This window comes from Penicillium vulpinum (assembly GCF_028829585.1).
Source record: "Penicillium vulpinum strain IBT 29486 chromosome Unknown utg000001l_segment0_segment0, whole genome shotgun sequence".
In the NCBI taxonomy this organism is placed as follows: Eukaryota; Fungi; Ascomycota; class Eurotiomycetes; order Eurotiales; family Aspergillaceae; genus Penicillium; species Penicillium vulpinum.
The window spans coordinates 3,141,210-3,160,173 of record NW_026643241.1 but is presented as its reverse complement, the minus strand read 5'-3'; the positions used below and the strand labels follow the sequence as shown (position 1 = coordinate 3,160,173).

General features: G+C 46.6%; 9 protein-coding genes across 9 annotated transcripts; 5 read left to right on the top strand and 4 right to left on the bottom strand.

Moving 5' to 3' along the window:
* Positions 1 to 872: 872 nt before the first annotated feature.
* N7479_001143 (uncharacterized protein) lies at positions 873 to 2,514 on the top strand (the record flags this gene model as incomplete). Its single annotated transcript, XM_057248840.1, has 11 exons — positions 873 to 893; positions 943 to 995; positions 1,046 to 1,102; positions 1,161 to 1,190; positions 1,241 to 1,282; positions 1,356 to 1,431; positions 1,487 to 1,527; positions 1,577 to 1,602; positions 1,657 to 1,843; positions 1,925 to 2,353; positions 2,409 to 2,514. 11 exons carry the CDS (start codon positions 873 to 875, stop codon positions 2,512 to 2,514), a joined length of 1,068 nt encoding a protein of 355 aa, XP_057113272.1.
* A 433-nt stretch (positions 2,515 to 2,947) lies between these two features.
* N7479_001142 (succinate--CoA ligase subunit beta) lies at positions 2,948 to 4,519 on the bottom strand (the record flags this gene model as incomplete). Its single annotated transcript, XM_057248839.1, has 6 exons — positions 2,948 to 3,043; positions 3,093 to 3,214; positions 3,265 to 4,019; positions 4,078 to 4,304; positions 4,353 to 4,427; positions 4,481 to 4,519. The coding sequence occupies 6 exons, from the start codon at positions 4,517 to 4,519 to the stop codon at positions 2,948 to 2,950; spliced, it is 1,314 nt and encodes a 437-aa protein (XP_057113271.1).
* Positions 4,520 to 4,920: 401 nt separating this feature from the next.
* N7479_001141 (PAS-associated C-terminal) lies at positions 4,921 to 7,173 on the bottom strand (the record flags this gene model as incomplete). The annotated part of the gene is made up of 5 exons (XM_057248838.1): positions 4,921 to 5,253; positions 5,321 to 5,747; positions 5,798 to 5,948; positions 6,003 to 6,679; positions 6,728 to 7,173. The coding sequence occupies 5 exons, from the start codon at positions 7,171 to 7,173 to the stop codon at positions 4,921 to 4,923; spliced, it is 2,034 nt and encodes a 677-aa protein (XP_057113270.1).
* A 1,827-nt stretch (positions 7,174 to 9,000) lies between these two features.
* N7479_001140 (DNA repair protein RAD50) lies at positions 9,001 to 10,353 on the bottom strand (the record flags this gene model as incomplete). Its single annotated transcript, XM_057248837.1, has 3 exons — positions 9,001 to 9,212; positions 9,725 to 10,188; positions 10,250 to 10,353. Coding segments are annotated over 3 exons (780 nt in total), but the record flags the coding sequence as incomplete, so codon positions are not given.
* A 1,544-nt stretch (positions 10,354 to 11,897) lies between these two features.
* On the top strand, positions 11,898 to 14,117 carry N7479_001139 (uncharacterized protein; the record flags this gene model as incomplete). The annotated part of the gene is made up of 12 exons (XM_057248836.1): positions 11,898 to 12,009; positions 12,062 to 12,142; positions 12,192 to 12,242; positions 12,308 to 12,484; positions 12,537 to 12,725; positions 12,774 to 12,961; positions 13,020 to 13,043; positions 13,099 to 13,126; positions 13,186 to 13,398; positions 13,452 to 13,641; positions 13,705 to 13,889; positions 13,954 to 14,117. 12 exons carry the CDS (start codon positions 11,898 to 11,900, stop codon positions 14,115 to 14,117), a joined length of 1,602 nt encoding a protein of 533 aa, XP_057113268.1.
* Positions 14,118 to 14,499: 382 nt separating this feature from the next.
* Positions 14,500 to 15,230, top strand: N7479_001138 (Amino acid/polyamine transporter I; the record flags this gene model as incomplete). The annotated part of the gene is made up of 3 exons (XM_057248835.1): positions 14,500 to 14,630; positions 14,688 to 14,923; positions 15,070 to 15,230. 3 exons carry the CDS (start codon positions 14,500 to 14,502, stop codon positions 15,228 to 15,230), a joined length of 528 nt encoding a protein of 175 aa, XP_057113267.1.
* Positions 15,231 to 15,379: 149 nt separating this feature from the next.
* Positions 15,380 to 15,778, top strand: N7479_001137 (uncharacterized protein; the record flags this gene model as incomplete). The annotated part of the gene is made up of 1 exon (XM_057248834.1): positions 15,380 to 15,778. One exon carries the CDS (start codon positions 15,380 to 15,382, stop codon positions 15,776 to 15,778), a length of 399 nt encoding a protein of 132 aa, XP_057113266.1.
* A 209-nt stretch (positions 15,779 to 15,987) lies between these two features.
* On the bottom strand, positions 15,988 to 16,682 carry N7479_001136 (GNAT family N-acetyltransferase; the record flags this gene model as incomplete). Its single annotated transcript, XM_057248833.1, has 2 exons — positions 15,988 to 16,036; positions 16,096 to 16,682. The coding sequence occupies 2 exons, from the start codon at positions 16,680 to 16,682 to the stop codon at positions 15,988 to 15,990; spliced, it is 636 nt and encodes a 211-aa protein (XP_057113265.1).
* A 412-nt stretch (positions 16,683 to 17,094) lies between these two features.
* Positions 17,095 to 18,206, top strand: N7479_001135 (uncharacterized protein; the record flags this gene model as incomplete). Its single annotated transcript, XM_057248832.1, has 3 exons — positions 17,095 to 17,345; positions 17,395 to 17,779; positions 17,835 to 18,206. 3 exons carry the CDS (start codon positions 17,095 to 17,097, stop codon positions 18,204 to 18,206), a joined length of 1,008 nt encoding a protein of 335 aa, XP_057113264.1.
* Between the last annotated feature and the right edge of the window lie 758 nt (positions 18,207 to 18,964).

Below are 18,964 nucleotides of genomic sequence, written 5' to 3'. Positions count from 1 at the left end.
TTGGATTATGCCGCCATTTTATTTCAGATTCTTGGGTCGTTTATCTCGGGGATATATACTGGATTCTACTGTGAACGAAATCTACATAAACTGTACTGGTCAATGGTTTGTTCCCGATTCTCTCACGTTCTCATTGACCATCGAGCTAACTTATGTGTACTCCGTACAGATTGGCGCTTTGGGCTTCTTGACCGCATTTGTCGTGGTGCATCCCCAACTCCAAAGTCGAAAGTGGAGACTATGGCGATTATCAACGTTCGTGGCGACGGGACTCTCGGCATTTGCCCCCATAATCCACGCTGCTAGTATCTTTCACTATGAGCAGTTAGATCAGTAAGCTGGATTGCGATATTACTATCTTGAAGGACTCGTCATCGAGATGGGAGTCTTGTTCTACGCAGTGCGTTAATTTCCCAGACCGAGCTCACGCAGGATTATGCTGATTGGTGGCAGACACATTTCCCGGAGTCTTGGAGACCCGGAAGCTTTGACGTTTGGGGGTCATCTCACCAAGTATTCCACATCTCCGTGGTAATTGGTGCGACTGTTCATTTTTATGGGATACTGGTTGCTTTTCGGTGGAATTATGAAAGCCAGCGATGCACAACTAGTTGATATCTGCTCCAAATTGATACCTAGCGGATCCTCTTGACTCAGCGTTCGTGCCCGTACCTTCTAGCCTTGGGAATTTAGAAGTAGATCAGCTATGTCTGTATTATACACCCGACATAATAATATATACCCCTAACATAAGTACCTAAGTATACCGTTGAAACTATATAAGTTTAGCTTGTGGCCGGATGCACCCGACCACCCCCGCCCCTTGTCATTTCCACTTGCCACGTTTTTTCTCCTCTAGTCCAAAACCCAAAATGAAGGACAAAATTGCTGTCGTGAGTTATGAAGAGTTATAACTTCTGATCTGATATCTAACACTGACAGGATGCCGATTTCTATACTCTGACCCAAGACTGGGAACCCTCAGACTTCCAGTCGTGAGTTACCGAAATTATTTCCACGGCGTTTTGCCTTTTAACAATACCAGGGAAACTACATCTTTAGCATCTTCAATTGCGAAGGGAAGGTTGGAAAATGGTAGACGGTGAGTGAATTAACAGCAGCAGCGAATATCTATGTGTCCTTGCTAATAGTACGAGCAGATACCAGGCTATGAAGGAAGATGACTACTGGTCGGTCGCGATGCTTCAGTATGGGAGACTCGAGGCTAATCATGATCCAGGAGTCCTTCCGATGACCAGCAATTCGAGGCTTTTGAGATTGGGTAAATACTATTCTTTTTTTTTTTTTCTTGTCTTTCGGTTTGGTCCAAGCAACAGCTAATAAGTGATTTTCAGCCACATGGTGTTTCTCGTATTGGACTATGACCGCGAAAACCCTCTCCACCACGCTCCCATCGGCAAATCTCCTCAGGTGAGAGAGGAATCTGGATTTTAGATATTTACCCCTTGCTGATAGGAACCTCCAGCATATTCTAGACATTGGGACTGGTAAAGGAACATGGGCTATGTAAGTATCCACCCATCTCCTCAATGGATCCCTGCTTACACTCATCCAGTGATATGGCAGATATGTATCCTACTGGTAACCCTCACTCCCTTTTCCTTCCTCTTATTATATCAGTCTAACAAGAGTCAGCAACCGTCCGCGGCGTCGACATCTTCCCCCCTCCCGTGACATGGATGCCGCCCAACTGCGTACTCGAAGTAGACGATGTCCTCCGCGACTGGACCTGGAGAGAACCATTCGACTTTATCCATATGCGTCTAATGCTGGGAGCATTCACACCGGATGGATGGGATCAAGTATACAAGCAGTGCTACGAGTGAGTCTCTCCACGTTTCTCCCCTTCCCCATCTACACCCCCTCCCGTTGAACAGCCGTATCTAACCACAACACTATCCAGCTCTCTTACCTCTGGCGGTTGGATCGAGCAGATCGAACTAGACGTGCGATTATACAGCGACGACGGTACCATGAAAGAAGGCGGCCATCTAGCCACATGGGGAGATAATTTCATCGGCTGCTCTGAGCGAGCTGGCCGTTCTCTTCTAACGCAGGAGACAATGCGAGGTGCAATAGAGAAGGCTGGATTTGTCGATGTGCATGAAAAACTATACAAAATTCCTTTAGGGCCGTGGCCAAAAGATAAGCTCCTCAAGGAAGCTGGACAGCTTCAATATGCTCATTGGACTGCTGCGTTGGAGGGCTGGGCTATGTGGCTGCTCACTAGGTTTGGTGCGCCGTCGCCTTGGACGCCAGAAGAGGTCCAGGTTTATTTGTCGAAGGTTCGGGCTGAGTTGAGGAATCCTCAGACACATGCTTATGAATATGCGTGAGTTTTTGATATGAGTGTTGGTATTAAGAGAATGTTTGCTAATCATGGTTAGTCGCCGGGTATGGGCAAGGAAGCCTACGGCGGATGAAGAAATAACCGGTTTGGCGATTAAGAGCTCACCTTCTCAGGCGAGCCCTGGACAATCTGTGATCTCTTGAATTGGAATACTGTGTACTCTGCATTTACGGGTGTTGCTTTGACTACAATAAGTTTATATCTTGGATACATAAACGTAGGTATATATGTAGTAGTCTTGGAGCAACGATAAGATTGAAGAGATTAACGGATGGAGCAATATTCATACAGATCCTTTATTGACAGTGTTCTATAAACCTCTAACATGGTATAAAAATCACTATGAGGATTTTCCATACTGAATGTTCGACAGCATGAATCCTACCAGTATGCTAGTCTAGTATACTGTTAGTGTAGGATCGTCTTCCCTTAGGTTACATACCGTCCAGCATTCCCCATCTTCTTTTTCGTCTCTGCTTTGAGTCTTGCTGGGCATATTTGCCTCAAACTATGACATGGTTTCAACGTCTATGGTAGCAGAACACTAGACTATCTTTGGATTTGTGAATCAATTTCTCAAAATTCAACCCCAGGTGTTTTCTTTACAATCATCTGAGCAGCTTTCTCAAATTCGGCTTCTACAACCAAGTTATCCAAACCAGAGTGTTCGACCTGCAATTAGAATTAGTCAACGCTATAGAAAGCCGACAGGTCTACTGACCAGCTTCAACCGCTTTTCAGAATTAGTACCCTGCAACCGAACCACAACCGGACATTTGAAACCACCCATCTCAGCAGCAGCGGAAACAATCGCCTCGGCAATCATATCACATCGCACGATTCCTATCACTGATCAGCTATTCCATTCCCCCACTGCTGACATGTATACTCACCACCATAAATATTAATCAAAATCCCCTTAACCCTCTGATCCTTCTTCAAGATCTCAAAAGCCCTTGACAGAGTCTCCTTCGTAGCCCCACCTCCAACATCCAAAAAATTAGCACATTCACCTCCATACAAACTGATAAGATCATTAGTCGCCATCGCCAACCCAGCCCCATTAACAATATTCCCAATATTCCCCTCAAGCCGCACATAAGAAAGTCCCAATTTTCCTAGCTGATACTCCTCCTCTTCCTCGGGCGATCGTTCCTCTAATGCAAAGATCTCCTTCTGTCTATACCGCGCCGCGTTATCAAACCCAAACTTGGCATCCAGACAAACAAACTCTCCCTCATTCGTGCGAACGAGTGGATTCAACTCAACCAGCGTTGCATCTTTCTCCTTGAATAATTTCACCATCTGAACAAGGATCCGGTGTATATCCTTCATCTCGGAATCTGAGAATCCAAGCTCGGCTTGGATATACGCGTCAATTTCGTCGGTTATGCCTGTCGAGAGTCCAAACCAGAGTTTGTGGAGTTTATCGACATTCGATTCGATGTTTGTTCCACCCGATGAGGAGATGAGCAGTACGGGTGAGATGCGCGCCCGGTCAAATGCCATTGCCAGGTAGAATTCCTGTGCGATAGATATGGCTTTGTAGACGTAGAGCTTGTCGACGCGGAGTCCGTCATGGGGAATTTGCGCTGTTTTTAGGTAGTAGCCGAGCATTTTAGTGGCGCTTTTAAAGGCTTCACTTGGTCTGTGTGTGTTAGATTTGGTCTCAGTGGCTATTTGTGATTTGTATCGAAGAAACTCACGAGTCCACAATGCGAACACCGCTTTTGCCATCGCTGTTGAATCTGCCTTTTCCGCGTCCACCTGCGAGGACTTGGGCTTTTATCACCGAGGGTCCATCTGATCGGATGTTAGGTTTTGGTAGAATAGGAAACTTGGGGGAGTGTATGGACTTGCTTATCTCAGAGACGACATCTTTGGCTTGCTCTGGGGTTGTTACTAGGAATCCCGGTGGAACTGGCAGTTTGAACTGCGTTGTATTAGCATTTAGATTTTCTTGCAGGTAGGGATATCTTACATTTTTGAGTAGGTGGTATGAATGATGTTCAAGCAGACTCAGCTGCCGTACTTGAGATCTGATGGGTGCGTGGTTCTGTACGATGGGTAGTATGTCGTTACAAATCACCGCTTAGACATTATACATACCCGTTGGAAGCTGCGGACAAGCGAACGCCAGGTAATCATCGTGGGTTATGTGTTTTTCATGCGTGGATTTCAACTCCGAGAGTAGTCTGAGGTTAGATACGTGTCTGCTAAATTGTGTATCTGGAGATGACATCAATATATCGGTCTTGGTTCGGAGGATTTTCCGGAAGTTTATTTGTCACGTCCGTTCTGGTTGGAAGTAGACCTAAGAACTTGAATTCTATAGAAGGAAAGGCTGCATAAACTGATCTCAAGTCAGTGGTGTATATCCTCCTCACTTAGGGAATGCCATTTAAGCTACACACCAATTCATATAAAGTCTACATTCCAATCCCAGCGAGGTGAATCCAAATAGATTAGCTGCATCCGAAATGAGATCCAGTTTTACGAAGATTACAATATATTATATACAAAAGCCCGAGCTGAACAGGATAGACGATTTACTGAGTAGTCGGCCAATTTCCCTGCCATCTAACCGAATATTCCTCCTCATCATCAATAACAACAACCATCCACACACCAATCTGACCATTATTCGCCAACAACGGTGTACAGTGAATCCAGCGATTACGACCCTGGTCATTGAATTTGGTCATCCACTTGATACGAGCTGTGACACTTCGCCCTGCCACCATGGCGTTGATGATACTATCGCGTTTCGTGCCTGTCTCGCCGATGCGGTTTAGGAATGATGATTGGAGCATGCCTGGAATTTGGAGAGAGGGAGAGGTGAAGAGAATCCGGAGCGAGGGATAGGGTCGGACGAGGAGGTACTGGTAGAATTCTTGTCAGGGTTTTGATACATATCCATATCCGGGGATGGGGGAATGAAGAACCTACGTGTTTGTAGACACCAGTCAAGGAAATACAGGGAGCTGTGCCTAGTGTAAGGCTGTGTGGCCCTTTGTATGGGGTATGAATCTCGCTCTCGGTGTCAGAGTCTTGTAGGAATAGACGATGAGTGGGATCTTCGTTGACAATCGGCTGGAAAAGGTTTCCACCGTGTTCTCGTATGTTCTGTAGCTCGCGCGGACTAAAGAGTTCGCCAAGCTCTTGGAACTCGCCCTTTGATTCTTTGATTATTAGCTCGTCTGTTTCACGGTTTTCTTTTTGCGCTTGTAGGGTTTGCAGGGATTCCATCTGGGCGCCTTCCATTGCGAGTCCGGAGACGTCGACCTGAGCGCCGATGAAGTAGCGAATATTACCGCGGCTGTCACAGAGCGGAGCCATTTGGAGGAGGTTCATGAAGGGCGAGCCATCGCGGCGACTGGTTTTTTGGATTAATTTTGCACAGTGAAATGAGTTGAAGACGCGTACTAGTTCAGGAAAAGCTCGGAGTGGGGTCGACCGGCTTTGAGAGCTTCTCGGATTCGTCGAACACTGTTGGGATTTGTCTTTGGTCCTTGCAAGAATCGACAGTTTCGTCCTAGAACGTAGTCCATGCCATATTGTGTGGTGCGGTGGAATTCTGATGATGCGTTAGCTAATTTTGTAGGAACTCTATGAAGTAACTCAGACATACCGCCAGAAGCAAAGATAATAGGGTTGTCTGGCCGCGATGGATCAGTCAGACAGAATACCTCAGCCAGTGCATCTGCCGTTCCCTGAAACCTATCCGGCAAGGTTCCACGCACACGCTCCTCGACTACCTTTCCAGTGATATTTATACAGGTAGAAGTAATGAAAGCAGGCAACTCCTCTGCAGTCAACGCATTCAGTGCTGCCTGCACGCGCCGTTCAAGGGCCAGATTTATAGTCCGGCCAACAGGGTAATCTGCAGTTTCAATACCCAATGTAGGCACATCAACTGCCAAACGCACGAGCGCATTGGCATATTCAATTGCCTTGAGAGCCTTGGAAGCATTCAGGTAATAAGTCAGGGTCGAAAATGACCCTGGACGTTCCTGGGCGAGGAACTCACGGAACTGCGCGAGGTACCGCGGATTGTTCAGGATCGCTAGCATATGGTCTGAGCAAAACATGATGTCCGCCTGTTGCTCCAGGGTATGAAATGGGGCGGCATCGCCCTCGTAGGGAGCGACTAGATCAAAAGATATTTCGTCATCTTCTTCAATGATTGGGTGGAATTTCTCGGAGCCCTCATTTGGATTCCTCTGTTGAAGAACTGGAAGTTCAAAGTTGGTTCGTAGAGATCTGTTCGAGCCAGACGAGTAGACCTCGTGGGTGGGTGAAGGCGATCTGCATGATTAGCGCAGAATCTTGGCAATTGGGAGTCTTTGGTCTTACGAGAGATGGCGAGGTGTTAGCCCGCCTATAGAATGGTGGCCTAGCGATTGGTTTCCGATAGACACTTGATCCAGAGAGAGGGTGCTGATAGATCGCTGGTCAAAAGTTTGGCCTGTTGAGCTTGAGGGTTGCTTCTCGTGCCGTGGTGGCTGGTCTATGGGGTGGTAGCCCGGATCTTGGGTTGTAACTGAATCTACGACCGATTCCTGGTCGATGGAGGGTTTGCGGGCAGATTGATCGCCACTGTAAATGCCATTAGAGACACCATTAGCGCTGAATCTAGACATTGATCGCTGTAGCAGTCCCATAGGTGGTCCAATAGCCGGCTGGCCAAATGGTGCTGGTTCATATGATTGCCCTGGGGAATGCGAGTGTGAGGAACTCTGGGCTAAGGATTTGAGATCGTCCCTAGGGTCCCGCGGCTCAAGAATGGGCGTATAAGACATGTCAGAATGTCTCTTGTGAGGAAGATTATCTGGGATGGACGGGGATTTCATGGCGGTCTGACGAAATTAATTCAAATGAGAGATCGGAATCGAGATCGGGAGCTCAGGCCTTTTCAGGTCTTTGAGAAAAAAATAATATCATTCATGATTAGGTAGATCGCAAGGCACGAGGCAGGCGCTTTTCTTTCAGTCTCCCATGCTTTGATGGAACGAGGGCAAATAGAATCCCATCTTTCACGCGAAGACTGTCTAAATGCCCCAGCAGCAGTCCAAAAAAGATCGACAACCTTGCAATTTCCAGACCCGTCGATCCGATCGATCGGTCGATCTTCAGGTCCCCAAATTGGATTCTGCAAGATCACAAAGTCAAATCAATGATATAACAGCGTGGATTCGAGATTTAAATCCGATTCTTTCAGAGATCTTCAAAAGTTCCTTCATGGGACTGTTCGTCTTTGTTTTTTTTCAGAGGATGGGTTGGAAATATTATGGGGCAATTCTTTCAATAGCCGCAGATCTCGCCAATCAGCAGCAGCAGCATTGAATTGGTTTTTTATCTCTGGAAAATCACCTCCCAGGCCACGATTCACAGCACTTTCATGAATCTCCTTTGCTGTATTTCTTTCTGGAAAACGCACTACCCTTAAGTTATTGTCGGTCTAGAACCTGGCCTCGGGATTTGGGCATGTACCTGGGATTATATGGAAAATGGAGAGATGCCTGATACTGTACATATGCCGCTGGACATCACAAGCGTGTTGCCAAGAACCTAGGTGCTCTCGGCGCTCCAGTCTCCAGTCAGTACTGAATACTACCGCCGTAGATTCCTTGGCGACAAGCCTAATGCATAGGTTCGCTTTCAGTATCGCCAATGATAGAATCTTTGGGAAAGCATATGTGTGGAAGTTCCAATATCTGAGTCCGCACGCCATACCTTCTGATTGTTCCAGTAGGGTCGGATCGATCGGGGCTCGATAGAGCCAAGCGTAAAAGCAAATTTATATTTGCAGATATCATATTATTGGCGAGGATCAAGGACCGTCGCTGAGCCTGCACTATTTTGCACATTTTGTATCTTACCGAACAAATTTCTCATTGAAGATCCAGCTCGCGCAACAACCGGCAAAAATATCAAGGCGAGAGAATACATCGAAGAGCTCGCGCAGAAAGTCAAATATTATGAAAAGGAGAAGATTCAAATTCGTCATATTCTACATAAGAAATCTCCCGGTAGTAAATTAATTACCAAAGCCGGGATCTCACTGTTCTATCCTGCTCGATGAGATCTAGTAATTATCCAATTTTCTATTCTGTCTCTAGAAATATTCTCCGAACATTTACTTGTCAACCTCGCAATATACTCACCCTACCTAACTCTCACTCATCCTCCCTTAAGCAGTTGCCAATTTTTTACCTCAATGCGTCACCTCCACTGTAGAAAAATCATTTAGCAACTTTGCCTGCGGAAAGATATAGCTTCCGGCGCTGAAATGAAGGGATTGATGTTAGCAACAAATTCCAACGAACTTCTACACGCGTCTGGATAACGTACACGCAAGGAAAATGAAAGAATAAACTCAAATGAGTAGACAGCAAGAGGATAAATAAACACACGTCGGATCGAATCAGTAACTTGGTCAATAACATCTGATTTTTGATCCGAGCTCAAACTGTGGAAGACAGAGCCACTGGTGCCAGCGGTGAGCTCACTTATATCGTTGGTACTGTACCCTGGAAGAACGCTGCTGATTTTATTGATGACGAGGTTCTGGAAAACAGCTCTGTCAACGCAGAGAAATGTGAGAATGCCGCAAATTTGAGCTTTTATTACCCGAAACCATTAATTAAAGGAAGGCTATGCTCGAACAGGATATGCCACTTACCAATAGTCATGAGACTCACAGCATTATTCACTTCAATCGGTGAAGCAATTGCTGACGCGAAAGCAACACCGGCGCTCTGGAAGCAGCCGACTCCAACACCAATAAGAAAGGTGTATCCATAGATATGTGCTGGAGAGGTATCCGAATCAATAGTGACTGTCGTATTGCAAGGGAAAAGCCCCGCGTGTCAGCACGGAGTTACGCTCTTCGCTTTCTCGGTGAAAGAGATGTGTTTTCTCACTTACCCATGAGAGCAGAGCCGATCATAATAACGGCATTGCCAAAAACATATCAAGACATATAGTATCCAAGCTTTGGCATAAAAGTCGCATTCAAGAGGGCGAAGAAAACCAGGGTGCAAATATGTGGAAGCATGCGTACAACACCTTCAAGGGGACTGTCGGACCTAGTAAACTGGAAAAGAAGTGGGACATAATAAATTGATGTGTACATTGCACCTGCCACGATAGCACTCTAAATTAGCAACGTAATGAGGTCAGCAGTGCGCGTAAATCCCACTAGCAAGAGCTTATCTTCCGCCCACACCCCTGGGTGAAATATAGTCACCAGAATAAAGGCAATCAGAAGCACGCCAGTCATGACGAGGAGGGAAATTTCGGAACCGCTGCTCCACGTATATTACGTGCCACCAAAACTGAGAGCCATACTCAGACAGGTGGCCCCAGTGAGGAACACGATAGTAGCAATCCAATCTAATGAACGGAGTCTCTCTAAGAAGGGCTTGTTCGGCTGTGGCCTGATGACCGGTAGGCAGAGAAAATAGGCGGGTGCGAACAGTGCAGCGATGGGGAGATTGATGTAGAAGCCCCAGCGCCAGGTGGCACTGCTCTGAGCAAAGGCGCCTCCAATGATAGGACCAAGAACGCAACCGATACCCCAGACACAATAGATTCCAGCCAGATAGAGTGGAAGCTCGTGATCTGTCGTAAGCAATGCAACGAAAGTAATTCCGCCCACGTAGACGCCGCATCCTCCAACGCCGGCAATAACGCGACCAACAATAAGCGCGTTCATTGTTGGCGCCGCAGCACAGACCGCACTCCCGATTTCAAAAATCAACAGGCACCAGAGAAATAGCCATTTTATGTTGAATCTGCCGAAAGCCTTTCCACTGAAATTTCTGTGTTAATATCGCTTTGTCGATGACCCAAGGAGAAATATTTGTGGCTTACAGTGGCAAAATAGCGGTATCTCCCAACATGAAACTTACTCCAATCCAGGAAAGATCACTCTCGGTTTTGAAGGTCCCAACAATGGAAGGTTGAAGGGCCGCGGCCTATAATGAGGGTTGTTAGGGCAAAGCTATCAGTGGGCACATATAATTCGTGCAGATCTGAAATTAGCTACCAGTTTATCTTATCTTTTGTGCACTTCTATTGGAAGGCCGAGCAGAGAATAAGGCTTACAGGAGCGGAGACTTGGACGAATTTTTCTCTCCATGGCTTTGGGGGCAACTATGCAATACAGTGTTCAACGAATGGGGCACTTTTGGAATAAATAGGTAGGTATAAAAATCCTGACTCTGACCGGCCTTGCAAATACCACCTTGCACGTGTGGAAAGCAGCCGGTACCGGTCAGGTTAGGTATTTGGCTTTCCAAAGGTTCTTCTTTATTTATATGGCCTGTCCCGAAAGACCTCAAGTCTCCCACAATCATGACCATTACCACGATTTCTGGTTTTACTTGTCCTGTCGACCAAAAATTCCAGTTCGGGTAATTCTGGGATCGGCAACTATTCCCTCTTAATACCTAGATGCAGTCCGATGACACGGACTTGGACCTGTACCTAGGTATTTTCGAATTTCTCTAGAGTCCTTAATGCCAAGAGGTTAGCAGCACCAGCCGAGAGCTTTATGTGATAAGGCTAGAGGGACTCCAGAAGGGGAGATTATGTATGCTATCATTTGTACAAAATAGAGCGAATTTCGCATCAAATTTTCCTCTATTATACCTTCACATACACGTTGAATATATGGAAATCTCTTTCACTCTTCACATAATACACTTGCAGTTTTTCCTATAGTTGCAGATTCGCCAGTTAATTCCATCTGTATGAATGTACCGTAGATTTACTATAAATATAGCACCGAATCACATATATGTATATATATACCTATCACATGGAATCGGAAGCCAACTACGCGCTTATCTACGTAACGGGTGTTGTTGCTTGTGGATACTATTATTTATCCAGAATTACGCGCTTAATCGATGTGGATTGTACTAGCCTACAACGTAGGGCCTGTAAGTGGGACCACATCATCTCAAGGTCGTTCGTCGCATGGTAAGCTGCGCGATTAACGCTGGAATGGTGGGTTATGTCAATTGTATCGTCGCAGCCTTCCACCTCGGTACCTGTAACCTTTGGGGATTCAACCCAGGCGTATTGTCCAAACGCGAATCAGACCATTCAAGCCAAGCATGTTACCTCAAACTCTTGGCGCAAGCTTATACGTCGCCAAGCATAAATGGGGTTGCAACGGCATGTGCATAAAGCACACACGAGGGATTCCCGCCATCCCCACATTTTGCACCGGCGAATCTCGCGATACCCAGTGGGGGCGCAACGCCCCTTGGCGGAATATCTCACGCTGATACGTCCCCTCTCCCGCATCCCCCGGCTATCTCGTCGGTGAACCACCCGGTGATCCTGCGTTGTTTCCCGGACTGCGATAAGAGCTGGAAGATTATCACGAGGTAGCATGCATGATCGTACTTAATTGCGAAGGATTTATTCCTCGAGTGCTCCCTTTTTTTTTCTCTCTCTCTCGTTTGACACTCACCTTTTACCGTGAGCGGTATACAATTTTGTGTCCATCATGAGTGCCGAAATTACACCTGTCTCTTCGCCGGTCGCAGGTTCTGGAGATAGGAAATCGACCGAGTTTATCAAGGTGCAAAATGAGGATGAGCTGCGATTAGCCCAAATGGGTAGGTTTCTGATTCCGTGCTATTCAGAGATATGGTATTGACTGGGACCCAGGGCATAAACAGGAGTTGGAGCGACATTTCTCGCTTTGGAGTTTGATTGGACTGGCGGCCAATTGTACCATTTCATGGACAGGTCAGCTGGGATCATGCAAGCCTACAGCATTTCACTCACATAATCATAGGTCTCGGCTTGGGTTTAATGACTGCGATTAATGCAGGTGGTCCTGGCGCCCGTGAGTTTCCACTACCCATCGCAAAGAACCCGTCGCAAAGAACCCGGCAAATAACCAGTCTCTAGTGATATATGGCTTCATCCTCGTTTTTATCCTTCAATGTTTCGTCGGTGCCTCCCTGGCAGAATTTGTATCAGCATACCCCACCGAGGGAGGAATGTACCATTGGATTGCCGCCATTGCTCCCAAACGATATAATAGCATGCTCAGCTTTGCCACTGGGTGGTCCACTGTGTTCGGGTGTGGGTTTTTTCCCGAAATCGAAAGTCTTGGCATGGAGCTGATGAAGCATAGGGATCTTTACAACTGCGTCAACAAATTTGATTTATGCCACGACGGTCATGGCACTAATTGCGCTTTACCACGATGGCCTGGTGGTTCAGCCATGGATGACCTTTGTCGCATATCAGATCCTCAATATTTTGACTGCGGCCGTTGTCATGTTCGGGAATCGGTTTATTCCAGCGCTCAACAAATTTTCATGTATGTCGGCTCTTTTTCCTGCATGGTTCAACAGCTGATGAGTTTCAGTGATCTACCTGCAATTGGCCTGGTTTATTACTATGGTTGTGGTGGCCGCCAAAGCGCCGGTTCATAATGACAGCAAGTTTGTGTTCCGTACCTGGATTAACAACACCGGCTGGGACAACAATGTTATTTGCTTTATCACCGGACTGGTTAATCCAATGTACTCACTTGGAGGTCTGGATGGAATCTCGGTAAGTTATGCCCATTATCACAGTGCTCAGGTGAACGCAGATGCTGACCATACCATAGCACATCACAGAAGAAATGCCCAATGTGAGTTGAGGCAGAGACCCAGAATCTTGTGCATTATACTAATGAGTGCTTTTAGCCCGGAAGAAATGCCCCTTTGGGTCTAGGTTAGTTCGGCGGCAGAGTTACTTGCATCGATAAGCTGGCTAACTGTATGCGACAATAGCTATCACTCTATCAATCGCCTTCGTGACCGGAATATCATATCTGCTTAGCCTGATGTTTTCAGTTCAAGATTACAACAGCTTGGCTGACACACATACTGGACTTCCTCTTGCTGAGCTCTTTTGGCAGGCAACCTCTACAAGAGGGGGAGCATTCGCGCTAGTATTCATGGTATGGATTGCTCTTGGTCCCTGCGTCATCGGTTCACAATTGAGTAAGTAGTGCTTGTTTATTCCTCAAACGCCAAACCCCTTCTGACATTTATAGGTACTGGGCGAGTATTCTGGGCCTTTGCCCGTGATGACGGCCTACCTTTATCGAAGATCTGGGCTCGTGTCAACCCTAAGCTGGGCTCGCCATTCAATGCGCAGCTCTGTGTTACCGCGATTGTCGCCCTCCTCGGCTGCATATACTTGGGATCAAGCACGGCGTTCAATGCAATGATGAGCTCTGCAGTGTAAGCTTTTTTCCCCCATACTACAAACTAGTTAGAAATGACTTAATACTGACATGGATATAGGACAATCAACAATCTTGCCTATCTTGTGCCCATTCTGACGAATGTGCTCTTGTTCCGTCGAACCATGCACCGTGGCCCATTCTTCATGGGACAGACGATGGGCATGACTGTGAACATCGTCTCTGTGGCGTGGCTGGTATTTGCCATCGTCTTTTTCTCGTTCCCGTACCAGATGCCTGTAACTGGTAAGTGCTGCGGTCTTTTTATTCCCTAATATTCTGTCAAGGATATGTCCTAACAATCGCACAGTAACAAACATGAACTATACCTGTGTTGTTGTAGGCGGATTCTTGTTCATTGAGCTTGCTTGGTGGCTCATTGCCGGAAAGAAGTATTCTGCGACTGTACAGCGAGCAAGAGAAGAAGGGACCAGTGAGAGAGTAGTTATCGGTGATGGAAAATCTGATGAGTGAATTTGGAGTTATTGAATTAGTGGGGCCTCGTGCTTTCCAACAGAATATTTTAATGAGTCGCGTGTTTCACCACAATTTTCTACAAACCATTTTTCTCACATCTTTTTTTCATCTGTATCAACCATCCTTCTATACAAATTGCATGGTATTTCTTTGCTATCATGTCTTCAAACCTAGCCATCAGCGCTATGGAACGTCCCATTTCAACGAGAACTCAAGCAGACGGCCTGCCATCATTCAAAGAAATCACTATCACCAACATCAAGAAGCCATCCAACATCTCGTTGAGTCCTGAAAACCCAATATCCAGTTCGTTTTTGTAGACCGCTATGATAACTGGTTGAAATGATCCCAGCTCGTTAGTACGTGACTGTTCCTGAATATGGAGGAGTTCGCCGCCTTCCTCGAATCTATCCGCCCTCGCCTCGAGTTGGCCGACGCGATCTACCTTATGATCTTCGACTTGCTCGCACCCAAGGAAGAAGATATCCAGTCTAAGGAGTTTATCAAGCTGTGATCCATGTGATCCCACCACTTCTACTCGATCTCTACCTATATTACTGCCTGAAGTGCTCGAATTATCATCTGCGAACAACCGGAGGTTAGTATCAGCTGGTACGTTGCTACTAAACTGATGCTTCACAAATTGGAGAAAGAGATATTGCACCTATCCTACTGTATCAACTGCCAGATTGGGTCTGTCAATATGGCTTACAATGAGTTTGATGATATTTTCGAAAGTATCATCCAAATTTTCTTATTGAATGACCTCAAGCTGGAAAGGGGGATAGAGGCTTATGGGGCTGGTATGTGAGGAGGTTTTATTATGAATACAAAGCAGAGCGGTACAGTAAGGCTCTCGCATTGTGGTAACTATCCATATGTAGTGAAAACCGAAGATAGTCGATAGGAATACCAGACCATCATCACTGATGTTCATTGTTCCATCTAGTCATGCCTTCATCTCTAGCCATCAGCGCGATGGAAGTTGCCCCAGACCGAGCTCAAGCAGATGACCTGCCATCATCTAAACAAATTACTATCACAAACGTAAAAGTATTTTCCAACACCTCGCGCCTCAAATGCTGGAAAACCGATATCCGGCTTGTCTGAAACCCTCAACTTGGAACCTCTTGGCTGACATTATTCCTCGCCGTATTCCATGGATTGGACCTCTCGAGTCCATCTACTTGTGACTCACTTTCTTATTTCTCATTCCTTATTTTTCATATCGCGAGTTACTCCTCCCGCTACATATCATCATGGCTACCAGCGGCACTACTTATGGTCCTGATGGCAGTGGCCGAAATGACGATGAAGAAATTCAAGATACTAGCTCCCGCCGGAGTGCCTCGGAGACACTCGCTACTGTTGCCATCGTTGTAAGTCAGCCTGACACCGCGCCCGGCATCGATCCCACCACGGAGACGGTCGATCCAACTGCTGATCCTGTTATCGAGCCTACGGGCAACAACACTGTCACCAGCACCGTCACCCACACTGGTGACAATGTAGTTAACCACTCCGGTAACTGCACTGGCGATAACGCAGTGAACACTAGCATCACCCACAGCGGTAACCACGCCAGCCACACTGGTGGTCACACCAATCACGTTGTCACCGTCAATATCACCGTCAGCAACACGATTGCTCCAAGCTAGAAACGGAGGCGAGCGCTTATCGTCGTGATATGGAGCTGATATAGGGGAACTACGCCGGGAATGGGCCATTCATTTATGATATCTGAGAAAATTGGCTAGCCTAGTTCTTGAATATGAATACTTGAATATGAATATCCACTCTCATCTCTGTCCAAGCTATTTTGTTTGTCCATTGACTCAGATAATGTTCGCTGACTTCAAGCCACTCACTATTCTGTTTGCTCCGGCATTGTCCATTGAAGATAGACAGTATCAATCCTAGAGAAATTCATCAGCTAAACCGATCGGTTAGTCTAACCCTATAATAAGCGACTCACCAATGACCCATCTTTCTCCCGACATTCTCCAATTGCCCTTTCTCGATAAATCCCCATTTCATGTACCAATTCCTCAGTCTCTCTCCATCAGTTGGAGCCTCAGTGTCATAGGGTATGATTGCGATGACATTCTGAACAAGAGAAGTCTTCATGACACCCATGGAGCTACCAAAGCCGATTCGAGGAATATCGCCCACTCTTTCCTCACAGCGGTGCTCCACTTCGCCCTCCTGTACCAAGCGCAAGAGCTTTCTAAGAATAATGGTTCCATAACCATATTGCTGCTGATCATGGCGCATGAAAATGGATAGCTCAACGGTCGGTGCATAGGACAACAAATGGCCACGGAAAGGAGACAAATAAGCGTAGCCAAGAATTAAATCCGCTCCGTCCGGTGTCTTCCGCGTGTCGGACACAACGACATAAAATGGAAGATTTCTCCTCATCAGATCCCGAAGGATGTCCTCATAGTGGGATATCGGTGGTGGGGTAGTCGCAAAAGTGGAACAACTGTTAACAATGTACCAGTGGTTGATATCCCGCACTTGTGGGATATCGGACAGAGTAGCGGGGCGATTTGTGATCATTTTGGGTTTTATTGTAATAGTACAAGAATATAAACAATCAAGGTGAATGTTTGCAAGAAGGGATGTCAGACAAGTGTGAAGTGGGCAGACATGTTGTCGAAATCGATGCGGGATGTCAGTTTCCCAAGTAAGATTAGCGGGTAAATAGTTGCGCTAAATGCTGTAGGACTAGCGTATTTACTACCCCGCCAATCAGGAGTATAGAACAAAGGAGAGGGAAATATCGCCTTATGGTAGCGATGGCAACACCTGGTAGTTTTGTGTAGAATATGATCAAAACGTGTTACTTTGGACTTTGCCGCCCCATGGCGCTTGCCTCATCTGATGGGGTTTCCACGTACTTCTTTTGTTGCATATATCTCTCCTATCTCCTCTTTCAACCCGGAAGTTTCTCCTGGTACTACATTCAATAATGGCTTTTAACCACCCCGTTCGTGAGAATGACCACAGTAGCGCAAAGAAGGACAAGACTGCTCACTTGACTGTTCTAGACACCCTTGCTGCCGTTGCGGTCGTTGGTGCTGAGCCCACCACCACACCTACCATCGATCCCATCATGGAGACAGTCGAGGCCATTATTGAGCCTGTTATCGAGCCCATGAATAACAATGCTGTCACTCACACCGTCACCCATACCAGTGATAAATGGGGTTTATCACACCGGTGAGAGCAAGAGCCATAATGCAGTAAGCACCAGCATCAGTCACATTAGTGACAACAACGGCGACAAACCGGCGACGATCAACACCAACACGACTATCAAAATTACAGGTAGCGACAACTTCCCCAGCTCTATTGAGAAGATGCAGTCAGCCTCTCCACGCGCCTCCGTCCCAGGCGGTGCAGAAGGAAATAGCAACGCTGGTAGCAGCATCGGCGAGCCTCCAGAGAATGCAGACAAACCAAGTGAGACCACCCAGACTGCCTGTCGCCAGGCCTCTCCTCAGGCCTCTCCATCAGACTATGTAGGCAACACTACTGCAACAACCACCCGCCGCGCGTGTGACTGCCCTGTGTGCCGCACTGTAAATCTTCATCCGGCATATTTTCCCGGGATTCCAGAACCTGTTCTTGGACAAGTCTGGATCAACTACGTTGTCAGTACTCCAAGTCTGCTTGCCTAGATACTTGTATGCTAATTTACAGATTTAGGATCACATGCCAGGCATGCGCACCAATCATCAGACCCAGGATTTGCAGAGGTGCATTGAGGATACCGACAGAATCTCTCGTTTGACTAATAATCTCTTGACTCGGGAGAGGGAGCTTCTAGCGGACCTACATCGTATCCAGAGTGAGACATACGAAAGTGGTGACTCTTTCAGCGAGCCCGGTGATCCCACTGAGGGAAGCAATGATGGGCCTGACGACTGTCGCCATGCTGAAAACGAGGAGTACGAGGAGGCTACAGTTGATGATTTTGAAGCCGCTGGGCTCTCTTGGGACTACGATGGAGGTAAAATTGCGCGGGACGAGGAGATTGCGGAGCGTGATGGTGATAACGCTGATACGGATAAGTGGTGATTTACTTTGGCTTCTTTCAAGACATATGCTGCTTTTCTTATGTACGGCCCATTTTCAAAGGATATTCAGCTTAACGGGAGAGCACCCACCATTCCCTAGGAATCCAGTTCGTAGGTATTTCCAACTATACAAGTGGCGATAGGTTACCTGGTGGTTCTATGTGTCCTATAAGATGCATGCAGCGATTTCAAAATGAAGAAGAAACTTTTGGCATGGTTCAGGCCCAAGAACAAATACGGTGAGGACATGTAAGATGCTGAGGACCACGTGCCTTTTCTTCATGGTCACGTTCTGAAGGCGGAAATAATTTGAAAAGACAAAAGTATCTGAAGAGGTAAATCGAAATGATCAGATAATCTTTCAACGTTTCCTTTTACTTTCACTTTTCATGATATCCATGGATCATCTTTTATCCAAGCTTTTTTTACCCTTGGTCGCTATCAAAATACTCACTGTGATAGGATGAATAGAGGACCCACAAGGCTCGTACCGGTAGATCGCAGCCCCATTGCTGCTTTGTGATTGGTGAGTTGATCTATACCCCATGGGTACAGAGTCTGGTAACACCGGGTCCCATGAAGGGAAGAGCCTATGAAAATGCCTCTGCCTAATGAGGTGTACACCTCATGTACACCAGGTACCTGCGTACCTCACCCAGGCAAGTGCAATGTCATACTCAGTTGGCTCTCGCCGTTCTTAACTTCCAGCCCCGACAAATTTCTGACCGCTGATTACATTTATTTGTTTACCTTTTGACT